This window comes from Eublepharis macularius, chromosome 18 (assembly GCF_028583425.1).
Source record: "Eublepharis macularius isolate TG4126 chromosome 18, MPM_Emac_v1.0, whole genome shotgun sequence".
In the NCBI taxonomy this organism is placed as follows: domain Eukaryota; kingdom Metazoa; phylum Chordata; class Lepidosauria; order Squamata; family Eublepharidae; genus Eublepharis; species Eublepharis macularius.
The window spans coordinates 40,161,602-40,174,377 of record NC_072807.1 but is presented as its reverse complement, the minus strand read 5'-3'; the positions used below and the strand labels follow the sequence as shown (position 1 = coordinate 40,174,377).

General features: G+C 54.0%; 1 protein-coding gene across 1 annotated transcript in view; it reads right to left on the bottom strand.

The window, feature by feature from the left end:
• Window positions 1–12,776, bottom strand: part of ALDH1A2 (aldehyde dehydrogenase 1 family member A2) — a 41,070-nt gene that overhangs the window by 20,863 nt on the left and 7,431 nt on the right. The window contains exons 2-3 of the mRNA XM_055002552.1: window positions 3,299–3,403; window positions 1,603–1,743 (exon numbers count right to left, since the gene is read on the bottom strand). Coding sequence (XP_054858527.1) covers window positions 1,603–1,743; window positions 3,299–3,403 — 246 coding nt within the window. The remainder of the gene's footprint in view (window positions 1–1,602; window positions 1,744–3,298; window positions 3,404–12,776) is intronic.

Genomic DNA, 12,776 nt, shown 5'->3' with positions numbered 1-12,776 from the left:
CTTTGGCACCAGAAACCAGTGAGGCGAAGAATGAAGCCCCCTTGACTCAGCACACACACCCCGGAAGCTCTCGTGCAAGCCCCGTGGCAATAACTGGGAGCAATGCGGGGCTCCGTCCTTGGATCCACATCCCTCCCGCTCTGCCGCCCTCAGCGGAGCCCATCGACCATTGCTGTGCCTGGGAAGGGCACTGATGCTGCTGCCTCTTGGCTAGCCAGACCGCTGGCAGCTTCTTTCATCTGAAGCAGAGATGAAAACCCAAACCCCCCTCCCGGTTGTTCAAATGATCAAAGCATGGCGAAGCTCTCCGGGCTCCTGTCCCTCCTAATCAGAACGCAGAAAGAGAGGAGTGGACACCTCCAGGACTGGAACGCGCCGTCAAAAGGGCTCAACATGGCTGCCAAGCCCCCTGCTGAGAACCGGCCTATCTGTGGCTAACAGCCTGTTATTTACTGCCATCAAATAAACACTCTCTTCTCCAGAGAGGCTGGGAGCAAGCCACGGGCCCTTCTTTACAGGGATATTCTGTTCTCAGTGGGGGGAGGGAGTCTTAAATATCCTCTTAAGGGGTCCCATAAAATTTCCACCAATCACTTAAATCACTTTTAAGAGGCACTCTTATCTGCCCAGGATAGCTCCAAGCTGGGGGAAATGCATCTCAGCAAGCAGGTATAACACACAAATGGACATGAGCCATAAATCCCACTGATCTGCTACGGAGCAATAGCTCTCGTCCGTCTGTCCGCCCGCCTGCCTCCATCCCACCACTGAAACCAGCAGCTTTGGACACAGTGGGCCCTGCTCAGAAAAGAATTTGGCTCCAGAATCAGAAATCCGGCAGCAGGCAGAGAGCCCGCTTGGCTTGCTGAGCCCTTCCCTTCTCCCCATGGCGATTTTACAGCATACGCTAGTGGCAAGATGATTTAAGTGTTGACAAAGCTGGAATTAAGATGTTTGCTGGCTTAGTTCAAAGCACTTGACATGTGGAAAATAACATTAACAGGGCCACCGTGTCGGTTCCGGCCACGTGAGCTAAGGCGCATCGTGCCTGGACTGCACAGCAGGCAGGAAAAAAGGGGAGTCACATTGATCCAAATGGATTGGGATGTTGGCAAACTCTCGCCCTTGCCCTACGGGTGACCCACCCCAGAAATAAGCGAGAACTGCTCAAGGCCACAAATGCAGGGACTGCCCAGTGCGAACCAAGGGCCCTCTGTGCACTGGAGCCTGGCACTGCTGTTGTCAGAATGAAATCATGTGCACACAACACACAGACTGCTTTCTAGCCTCCCACATTGCAAGGTGCCTGTCCAGCACAGCCTGCATGAAGGCCACTACCCGGGTCTCTTGGGCTTTACCCTGACCTGTATGGGCCAGCAGATGCCTCCTAGAAGCCCCTGCAATTGGAAAGAACGACCATCATTGCTGGTCTAGCCATTGAGTTGCCCGAGGGAGACCCCCCTCCCCAGAGTACAGCTGGAGACCTACTGGCTTAGAAAGCTGAGGAGACTCACCCATGGATGGGTCTCATGTGTGTCCCGAAACGGCCAAGGTGTTTCACACCCAGCAAGGAGAGGAGACCCCAGTCCCCATACAACTTACAGCAAGGAGCGCTCTGTCTCTTTCCACCAGATCCGCCAGCCTATCCAAGAGGCGGCCCCTTTCCGAGGCATCCATCCTTCTCCACACCGAGCCCAGCGAGAAGGCCAGGCGAGCAGCTCGCACAGCTTTGTCAGTATCCAGCTGCCAAGGGGAAACACAAACAGCCCAGGTGCAACAGCAGTAGAAGCCACACTGGCCAGGAAGGGGGGTGGGGTGGCAGACGCTCTCCTTAGGGACCAAGAGCTGTCAGGGATCGCATACTGTGGGCTGAAGCCCCTAAGAGGGTCACGATTCTCTCCCCAAAGAGTTGCAAGGCCAGAAGGGAAGAGGCAGATGAGGGAGGCTCGAGGGCGAAGCTGGGCCCTGCTTCTGCATGAGATGCAAACGACCCAGAAACAGAGCCTGTTGCTCAGTATCACAGTAACTTTAAAAATAAAACATACATTTCATTCTTAACTGATGGCATGCATTTTGAGTCAGGAAGCATGGAGTTACTTTGCAAGGGGGTCCCGAAAAGTGCAGTAAATTTAGCACTCCGAAAAACAGACAGTAATTGTCTACTTACCTGAATCAGTGTATTGATTACTGTCTGTGGATCACTCTTTGGAAGATGGAAAGAGAGAGAGAGATGTTGGCCTCCCCTCCCCCCCTTCTCCAGGTCGCCCACTGCCCTCTTCTTCCCATTCAGGTGTCCGTGGTTAAAGCAGAGCTTAGGAGAGGCACATGCACACATGCCCCTTCCGGCCAGAGCAGAAAGACCAAACCGAAAATCGGAGGCTGCTGCAGGACGGCACCACCAGAAGAGGGGGAGGTCCTGGGCTGGGGATTGGGGCCGCCTTTCTGGGTGGCTGAGGGGAGAAGCACGTCAGGCCCATGTGCTTCTCACAAGCGCCAGTGACATCACCAGCCTTTGTATTTATCTGGCCTAGAAAAATCTTGGCCAGCTTATGATGCGCCCAGGTGATATTATGGTTGTAGCATCTAACCAAGATCTGGGAGACCCGAGTTCAATCCTCACACTGCTGTGAAGCTCCAAAGATGACCTACATTGCAGGCTTGTTGGGAGGGTAAAATGGAGAAGGAAGACCAAGTACGTGCCCTCCGCCCAGCTCCTTGGAGGAAGGGCAGGATTTTTAAAAATGCACTTGACAGGTGGACAGTCCTCAGGTGTAACACAAACTGAGCCATTCCCCCAACCCAACCCAAACGAAAGAGCTCCCTTCTGGCTCCTTGAACACTCCCACCGCAGCCTCCCCTGGAAACACTCCCCAGCCTGCGAGAACCCTTCCCCTGGGTTGCAGGTGCTCTGGCAACTGCCTCTCAGCAGGGCTCCTTGCGCCTCCAGCCCTCTGCAAGCGGCTCCCAGCAGCATCCGTTGCAAGGAGCTGTGGGACTTCAGCACCTGGAAGGAGGACGTTTCTAGCAGCCAAGCCCAAGACCCTCCAAAATGCTGCTGCTGGCTGAGGCCGTGTGTGTGTGTGTGTGTGTGTGTGTGTGTGTGTGTGTGTGCGCGCGCGCGCTCCCGTACATGTGCGCGCGTGTCCATTTGGAGCCATCGTTCTCATTCTCATATGCCTTTCACTATAATCCTCTCAATGGTGCCCAAGGCGCCCCTCCTCAAGCCAGTGGGCAATGGGTTCTGCAGCGTGGCAGGGAGCAGCTACCACGTGGGGTGGAGTCCACCCTGGCACGATACCTTCTCAGCCTCCTGCACTTCACAGATCTGCTCTCCAGTTGCTGGATTGTACACCGGGAACACTTTCCCACTCTCGGAATTTTGCCACTCATTGTTGATAAAAATCTGAAAAACAAAAAGGGATTTCTGTAAAGGGATTTGTCCAAAAAGGCCCTTGCCAGCCCATCTCTGCCTTGCTCTGCTAGACCACAGGGCAGAGATGGCTGGGCAATGAGACTCCCTGGAACACCAACTCAAGTGCCTTGAAAGGTGTTTCCAGCCAGATTCTTAGTTTGCAGGGGCTGGGCACACTTGGGGTGCTGGATGCGAGCTCTGGGATATCCCCAGAAGATGCTTTCAAGCAGGGACTCTCCTAGGCCAAGTTCATATGGGCTCCCAAGCAGGGGCCACTCCCTGCTAGCCAGTCTTTAGCAAACAGCTCCCCTTGCTCTCAGTGGTGGTGCCAGTTTGTCGTTGATGTTGTTTGAGTATTTTAAAACTTGTGGATTTCACTTTGGGTGCAAGAGGGGGAGAGAACGCTACTAATAAGCCTTAAAAATCACAAACCTTAACTCTTCTGTTGGTTTTCAACACAGGCCCTTAGAATGAGTGGAATTAAAAAGGTGCATATTTGTACGCACAACTCTATATTTTATATAAAAGCATGGGTGATTTGGGGGATGCTTGTAGGTTTTAGTTGCAAAACCATACAGAAAGCCACCCAGCCACTTCCCAGAGAAGGTGCCTGGGGTAGGATTTCATCCATGTCCCCCCACCCCCCACTCCAGCCATTTCACATGGGAGTCTTGAAGCGTCTGTCACCCCAAATCAACAGACCTTTCGCAACAGAAATAGGATTTAAACCCTTAAGTGGATTGCCAGAAACTGAAATTGGGATTCTCAGCCACACAAGGGGAATTGCAAAACCCAAATCATTAAAACCGCACACCTATCTAGAACGAAGGCAAAGGAGTGAAGATGGGCATCCAACACCCCCCCCCATCTCAAAACATAAACCATTTTGTCATGGGAATCACCCAGACAATGTGAAATCATCTCCAACTTGCTCTTCTCCCTGGAGAAAAAGAGTGGATTGAGACAGAACAGCCCAGCGTGGAATTGAGGGTGGCATTTATCCTAAACGCGGCCAGCCTAAGACGCTTTGCTGCATGCCACAGAAAATCCAAGCGGTGCATGCTCCAGCCCCACATGCTTCTTTCCATGGGGCATTTGCTGGCACAGACCTCATGGAAACAAATGCGCAAGGCGGGCTGTACCCAAGATGCCATGCCCAGCTGCTGAGTCCGAACCAGCCACCTTGAATGGCGCTCAAGATGTGTTACTTGTGGAAGGCGCCTTCATTCTAACAAGACGCCATGCATGCCTGAGCTTCCAGCTACCAGGCCCCGCTGGAGGCACCTCAAGCAAGGCCTGTCCTTGTGAGTCACAACTAGAACTGGCCCAGGAGCATGGCCTGTGCCGCCAGGAGAGGAAGGAGATGCGGGGAGGGCAGCCACCCCTACTGCAGAGGCTTCCTCGGGCTGCACATACAAGGGGATCCCTGCTGGCCCAGGCCACAGCTGTGGAGCTTGCTTGTTGCTTGAAGCAAGGAGGAGCCCAGCCTGGCATCTCGGTTTGTTGATCCTCTTCCAAAAGTGCCAGTGCTCACTGCCATGCCAGCATCCTGTGGCAAGGGGTTCCACAGATGCCATTCTGAGAGTGCTGTTTAAGAGGCTTCCCTTCCCCCCCCCCTCACTTGGGTCTGCTGCAGCCCTAATGGTTTTATTCTGCACAAAGCCGCTGCTGGTGACAGTGTTTCAAAACAGCCGTGCGAGAGAGAGAGAGAGAGAGAGAGCATCAAGGCGGCAGGAATTGCTACTGTTAATGGTTAATGTTCATTTCTTCCTGTTCCACTTTCTATAAACAAAGCACAGCCTAAAGCAAGCTCGTTACTGTAAACCGAGCGCCTTCAAATTGGCAGTAAAAGTGGTGTATTTACTCTCCTGCTCATATAAAGGATCTCGTCCAAAACTTCTGGAACAGTTTCAAGTCCTGAGACCCGGCAGCTGGCGGCTTCACAAGCCAAGAGCTGGTGTGGAAATCACTCACTCCTGGAAGGCCAGCCGGTGTCAGGTAGTCCTTTCCCCGGCTGGCCGCCCATCACCCAGGAGGGAGGAGGAGCAGAGCCTGTGGAGGGCCGGACATTCGAGCCGACTTGCATTACGGCCAGTTCGTAAAAACGCCAGGCCACGGGCCGGACAGGGAGTGACACACGGCGGGGACTGGGAAGCCTCCAGGCTGGGGTTTCAGCCCATCTTTTCTTTCTGCCTTATTTATAGCCACCCTTGTCGCAGGTGACGTTAAATCAAGGGGAATATTGGACAGCAAACGTTGCAATCAGTGGATGGCATATAACTCATCTCCAAGGCCAGATGAGAAAAGGGATAACCCTGGGAGGGGTTCTGGCAGGCTTCAGGGTAAATCATGCTGCAAATTGGACGACACCCAGAGAGGACATTGTTCCCCCTCCATGGTGAAGGGCATTCCACATTTACTAGGCCCCTGGAATCAATGTTAATTAAGGCTGACTGCCGCCGTAAATCAGCCTGGGGTTTTTACAACTTAATTCAGCTTTAAGCATATTTTTTTTCAAAGAAGGTAACTGATTAACCACTCCAGTTTCCCAAGAGTTGCTGAGGTCATTTGTTTTGGTTAGAACCCCAGTGTTACATTTTGTGGCTTGCAAGAGGGAGAATGTTGGTGGATGGCAGAGATGTCACACACACACACACACCGCATCATGTGTTAGCTATGCGGCATTGTGAGCAGCTCAAGTCAATTTGTTTAGGGTACAAAATAAGCCAGTGTGTGTGTTGCGGGGGAGACCCTCACTAGACCTGGGGAGTAACTCAGAGAGGCAAAAACATTTCTTGAAAGCCAAAGTGGCCAAGAGGGGAAATGCTGCCCCCTCCCCAGCCTCCAGAGGAAAATCTGGGCTCTGGGCCCTGACGGGATCTCAAAGCAGGGGAGCTCTTGAATTCCCACACAAAGACAGTTCCTTAGTGACAATGTTAAAAATGCTGAAATACCGTCTGAGGCTTCAGGAAGCCCCAGGATAAGGATCAGGTGGCACCCCCCCCCACCCACGTTCCAGGCGACATGCGAGAACACCTGCAGGCTGAGGGCTGAAGGGAGGGGGGCTGCCTCACTGCCCACCGAGGAGCAGACACTGCCCCTCTTGGGTCTGCCGCAAAGGAGTTGAGTTGCAACCACGCTTCCAAACCCTGCACATCCAGTGCTTGCAGTGGGACAAGAGGAAGGCAAATTCCCCCATGCTACTCTCAGCAGCCATCCCCAAAGGCATCCAGGGCCTGCTGGAAGTTGCACCAGCTGTGCTCTGTGAGTTGATAGAGGCACCTGTGGCCCCCACCCAGCCCTGTCTGCCCCAGCCCTCCCTCCCCCCGCTCACCTGGCCCTCCCACTGCACCCCAACAGTCTTGCTGGCACCCCATCCAGCCTGGGTCCTTCAGAGGCCAACCAGCTGCTGTCAGAAGGCCCTCTCTGGTGCTGCTCCCCAGCTAAGTGTTATTCCAAGGTACACTGCCTCTGGACATGGAGGCTCAATTGAGCCACCGCAGCAAATAGCTATGGAGAGAGCTGGTTGGCTGGATAAGTCCCTGTGCTGGTTTGGTCTGTATCTCGCCACAGGCATAGAGTCCCAAGCTTCAAGTCAGGGAGCATCTCCCGAGCCATGCCAGCCTCTTAATGCTGAGAGACTTCCCTGCCGGCGTGGCCAGGGCCCCCTCTACCAAAGCTGAGTGCTGGGGTGTAGCCTGAGCCCTGCTCGAATCTGACCTCCCTTAGGGGCTTCCGGAGCAGCAGCCTGAAGGCAGGAGCTGCTCCCACAAAGTAATCCCCTCGCCAAGAGCAGCTTGTGCAGCACAACTGCCCACTGTGGCCCCAGCTCCACGCTCCGTCCTTCACTTTTGACCAGAGCTGTCCAGACATGAACAGAACTGGGATCGCTGGGCTTTATTCACCCATTTTCCATGAGGCAGCAAGCAAGATGAAGCCCAGATAACAAGAACCAGACATTTGCTTAGCTGGGAAACAGCGAGTGAAGCCGCCCCAAGGGCAGGTCTCCAGAAAGCTGCTCAGGCCACCTGAGCCCCAACAAGAGCAGCACCGTCAAGAGACACCTCAGCCATTTCCACACGGCTTACGTTTTGCCGGAACACAGCGTCTTCATGCACGAAATCGCGCCAGGAAGATGTTGTTATCACGCAAGAATACGCTGTGTTCTGGCAAAAGGTAAGCCGTGTGGAAACGGCCCTCGAGAACCTCAAAGCCACTACGGAGAAGGCCCTGCCTCAGGCAGAGGAGCTCTTAAGTGGGCAGTAGAGCAAGGCCCCTCCTGCAGGGACTGCAACAAGCTGGGAGGGTTGTGTGGGAGGCAGCAGCACTCTCTGGCGGAGGCCCAGGCAGCAAACCCCTCTGGCCAGGCCTGGCTTCAAGAACTGAAGCAGGAGCCTGTGGGCAGGCTCAGGCCCACAGAACTGGCAAATGTGTCCCAAGGAACCCTTTCACCTGCAAGATGCTTTCCAAATTCTGCTTGGTCTCCTTTATGTGCTCGCCACGTTTAAATTTTAGATAATATACACCCCACCATACACACACCCCTAGGATTTCCGGTGTGGTTCTTAGCAGGGACTGATTGGCCTTCTGATGCCCTCCTGGGGGGGGGGCAAAGGGGGGGTTGGCCAGGAGCACCCCTTCCTTAAAAAAAACAAACGCTCCACCAACAGGGGTTGGAAGGCATTCCTCCCCGTAACTCCAACCGCTTGTGAAACGCAGCCGTTCCGAACATTACACTGGCAGTCTGGAATTTTGTCCTGGGAGGGGACCTGTGGGGATGGTTCACATTCCTCCTTTGGTGCATTCCAGGAGCTCCCAAGCAGACCAGGGCAAACTTTGGCTGGTGGGCAGAAAAGAGCTCCTTGGAGAGGGAATCATTTTCCCATAGATTTAATGCAGGGTGTTCTTGTCCTCTGGCTGCTCTAGCTTTTTGCCTCCCCCCCCCCCAAGCCCAGCACAGGAAGAAGATTTTAACTTCTACATAATAAGAGCTTCCCCAAGGAGAGGTGTCTGTGGCTGGGCGGCTCGGCATTTCCCAGCCCCACTGCACTGCTTTAGGAGCTGGTTATGGCTGCAGCCCCATCCAGGGACCCCCTTCCACACAGGCGGGATCCTTTGCAAGGCCCATGGAGGGAGGGAGGGGGCACCAAATGCCGGAGATGCAGGCGGAACCCCAGCTGTTTGGCCCTCAGCACCCGTCTTGGCGCTGGCGGAGCTGTCTGCGTAAGGGCACTTCGGGGGACAATTTTTGAGGCACGCAAAGCATCCCAGAGCCCCATTGCCCTGGGTAAACATTTCATAACATTGCCGAGACGGGGCACCTGTGCCTCCGGAAATGTCCTCTCCTCTCCCATCTCGGGAACTTCATTTCCTCTCTCTTGGAAACTTGTCAAGAGCTCCAGTGCAGAGAAGGGCGGGGGGGGGGGAGGCCCAGCCAATCCAAGGCACAGCGTGTCTTTCTGCTTTGTGGTCCTGCTCCAACACAAACCCAAACACTCCTGGCCAGGGAACGGTGTCGCCTGCCAGGGCCTACAGCTGGCTGCAGAGCCCTTCCAAACGGATGCTTTGCGTCCCAGGCGGGTGGAAAGAGCCGGACTCCGGGAATGTGCTCTGGCTGAGGGGAGGCATTCCAGGCTGTCCTTTAACTGACATGTTATCCTCACAGCAACCCAGTCAGGTCGGTTATGCTGGGAGACAGTGACTGGCCCTGCTGGAGCTGGGGGCTCTGACGCAGACTCCCCAGCCCCACATGCCAAGGTGTGCAGCTCGACAGCTGGAGTCAGACCCCTGGTCCAACCAGCCCATTTGACTTCAGGGCCTCGGAGATCCCAGCCCGAGCCCTCTCCCGAGCAGCTAGCAGAAAGAGCACATGCCACTGAAAGCTTTCCTGTGCAGATGATGAGGACTAGAGCCTTAGAAGCCACCTCCATGACAGCAGCACAAGAAACAGTCTGCCCAGCACAAAGTCCCTTCAGCACCTTCCAAGACCAGCTCCCATCTACCTGCCTCTCAGGTCATACTTGATGCTGGCACAACTCCAGCAATTCATGCAATTGACACCGGGAATTCATGCATGGGTTTTACTTTCACCCCTAAAACTTGTCCTGCAAACTGAGGTTTTGTCAGGGGGAAAGTATCACAGCCGCTCGGTCTCATGTCTGGGCAATCAAAGCAAGGAGGTTGCGAGTGTGAGACTCGCTTTCCAGAGAAGCCAGCCATGGTGGGCCTCACAGCCCCTCCGCCTGCTTCTCAGGGGGACAGGGACACACTGGGGGCATGGGTACAGGGGCACAGGGACACTCTGGCGAGATTCAGGCTCAGAGGGTGCCCTGTGGTCCTGCCACCCTGTCTTTGAAGGTGTTCAGCTGAAACTTGAAAGCAAGGAGTGAACTCTGCTGGAAACCTAGAATAGATGGAAGGGGAAACTGAGGAAGGGCCTGGAACAAGAGGCAAGGCGCTCTCTCTAGACCTCCACAACACTCAATGAAGCTAATGAAGAGGCATCCCAGGGAAGAAGTCTCTTTACTACCCTCAGGATGTGACGCCCACACAGGTGGCTTCTGAAGGTGTTTATGGTGGAGAAGCTCATCGGCCTGCCAGTTAGACTGCCCACCTCCAGGCTTGCCCAGAGGGCAGGATACAGCAGAGGAGGGCCCTGGCTGCTGGAAACAGAATACTGGACTGCGCAGCCCTTCCGGGTCCACGGCGACCCTTTTTGCCTGCGTAACAGTGGGTAGCATTTCTTCCTTATTTTTAAAGCAGAGTTTACCGGATTGTCCTTTCTTGCATTTTAAGGAAAGCTGAGCCCTGGAGGCTTGCTCTGGGGTAGAATCATTCCCAGCCCCACTTCAGTGTTCAGTGGGGCTCCCACCTCTCCCCTGTTATTTTAGGGAAAGCACCCAGATTGCCCTTCCTGCTGCCGTTAATCAGCCTACACAACTTCTGCCCTTCTTCAGAGAAGATGCTTTCAAGAAGGGTCCGCGCTCTATCAATATTTATTCCAGTGGGGAAGGGGGGCAAGAGAGGCAGGAGGGGAAAGCCCCTACCCCCCTTCACTTGGAAGTCCTTTTCTAAGCAGGGAATGAGAAATGGGCAGCCTGACAGCTGTGTGTGGAGCGGCCCCCCTTGGCTGATCGCCCGCCCTGGCATGATAAATCACTGGCCAAATCCTCCACTTCTGCCTGTTTGATCTCAGCTCAGCAAGACTCGGTTTTGATGTGAAGAACTCCAGATCTGTTAGGTCAGAGGCAAACAGCCGAGCCAGTGACCTGCCAAGGGCCCAGGTCTCCACTAGGCCCAAGCAAACAGCCCGGCAGCTTTGGGAAGCTTTGCTCCAGTGAGCACCCTGCCAGCCTCCTGGACGCTCTCGGATCCTTCTGCTGGGACATTTCAAAGGCGACCTGACCGGAGCACCAGTGCCGGCTCTTTGTGTCCTGAGGCTTTACAACCAAGTAAAAACAGCACGGGAACTGGCGGGAAGGATTAAGCGCCCCAAATGACTTTTGGCATTTCTGTACAAACAAGAGGAACTCTTATCAACACTCGCTCTGGCCCGAGAAGGGGCATTTCTGAAGTTAACTTTGCACATGTGGCTTCAATTAGCCTCCCCACTAGCACTTTTTCTTTGCCAAAAGGGTCTCCCTCCTGCATGTGCAAACCCCTCTGGGAAGGCCCCTCCAATGCGCAAGAGGCCCAGGCTGCCAGGGGCACCCAGGTTGGGGCTCCAGCCTTGGCAGACCTCCCCCACCCCCAGCAGCCAACCTCAAAGGGGAGAACATTAACGGGGTTCAGAAAGAGGACAGCTTTGGATCCGTCAGGATCAGGTTACCCCCTCCTGAGCAGCTGCCTCTTACCACCTATGACATCTGCGGTGAGAGGCATAAAGCAAGCTCTGGCCAAGGGCAGAAAATACCCGAAGGTGCGAAAATATGCTGAGCAGGAGCTGCGGACAGAAGAGCTCTCATCCCCTTGACTGCTTCCACCAGGCAGCAAAGCGGGGAGTCAACCCTTCCTCCTAAATGTCTAGGTGGCCTGCTGGTTTATGCCAAGGATTCCTTGAGGATAGCAGCCAACCAGCAGCATCGGCCAACCAAAAGCCCCAGGAAGGCTGGGCAACTGCCTCCCTCTGGTTGTGCGCACACACACACACACACACACCCCAGCTGTGGGCATTCCACACCATACTGCAGCCTCAGAAGGTCGAGCTTCCCTTGGCCTGGCATCTAATAGACTCCGACAGACCCTGACTCTGTCCAGTGTCCTGGGAACACTGCCCTTCCGTGATGCGCTGTGCAAAGGATAGCTTCTTGCTGCTCACCAAGATCAAGCTGAAGCTGAGACCAGACAAGACAGATGCTGTGCTAGTGGGCATGGCTGAGGGTTGCCTTGTCCTGGACAAAGTGGAGTCGGCACACACAGCGCGAGTTAAGAGCTTGGACGTACTTCTGGACACAACCTCACTGTTTGGAAAGCAGGTGGGCACGGAGGCCAAGAGCACCGTCTGTCGGCTGCACTTGGTTTGCAAACTCTCTTCTTTCTTAGATTCAGATGTTTTGGCCACTCCGAGCCATGCCTCTGTCACCTTACTGCTGCACTGCTGTAATGCACTCTGCATTGACCCAGAAACTGCAGCTGATCCAGAATATGGAGATCTGATTGTTGTCAGGGTCTCATATTGGGGGTCATATTTTGCTCATTTTGAAAAAATCTGCATTGGCTGCCAGTTGGTTTCTGAGTTCAATTCTAAGTGCTGATTATGACATTTAAAGCCTCTGAAGGACCTCCTCCTCCTCCCAGATGTTCCCAGGCTCCATCAGTGGTCCTCAGGCTCCCAGGTGCTGGCTGTCCCCCCCTCAGGGGACCCACCTGGGATCAATCATTGCCAGGCCTTTTACATCACAGGCATCTTCGGGGGGGGGGGGGTTCAGGTATTTAGTTTTAATTATTACTGTAAGCCGCTTTAAGCCACAAAGAAAGGTGGAGCATAAATATTTCCAATAAAAAAATTGCATCTGCCCTTTTGCACTCAAGGATACTTCCCTTGCAAACTCATTTCATTCCTCTTCAGAAGCCAAAGGGCCCAATCCACCAAGACCGGCTGTTTCCAGCCTCCAGCTCCACTCCACCGAGCACCTGCTTCCACCAACGTTGTGCAGTTCGAAAACAGGAGGGGAGAAACAGTACAGAGGGCAGAGGAAGAGATCCCTCGCCCTACACACCCTCCTCAAAAAGCAGTTATTGCTGTTATATAAATTTAAAAACTTGTGGAATTCCACAGACATACCAAAGGGTTTAATATCTAGAGAGGCATTTTCAAAAACAAAATAGTTATGAATTATTCCTCACTGAAAAGTCTGAGTAAAGA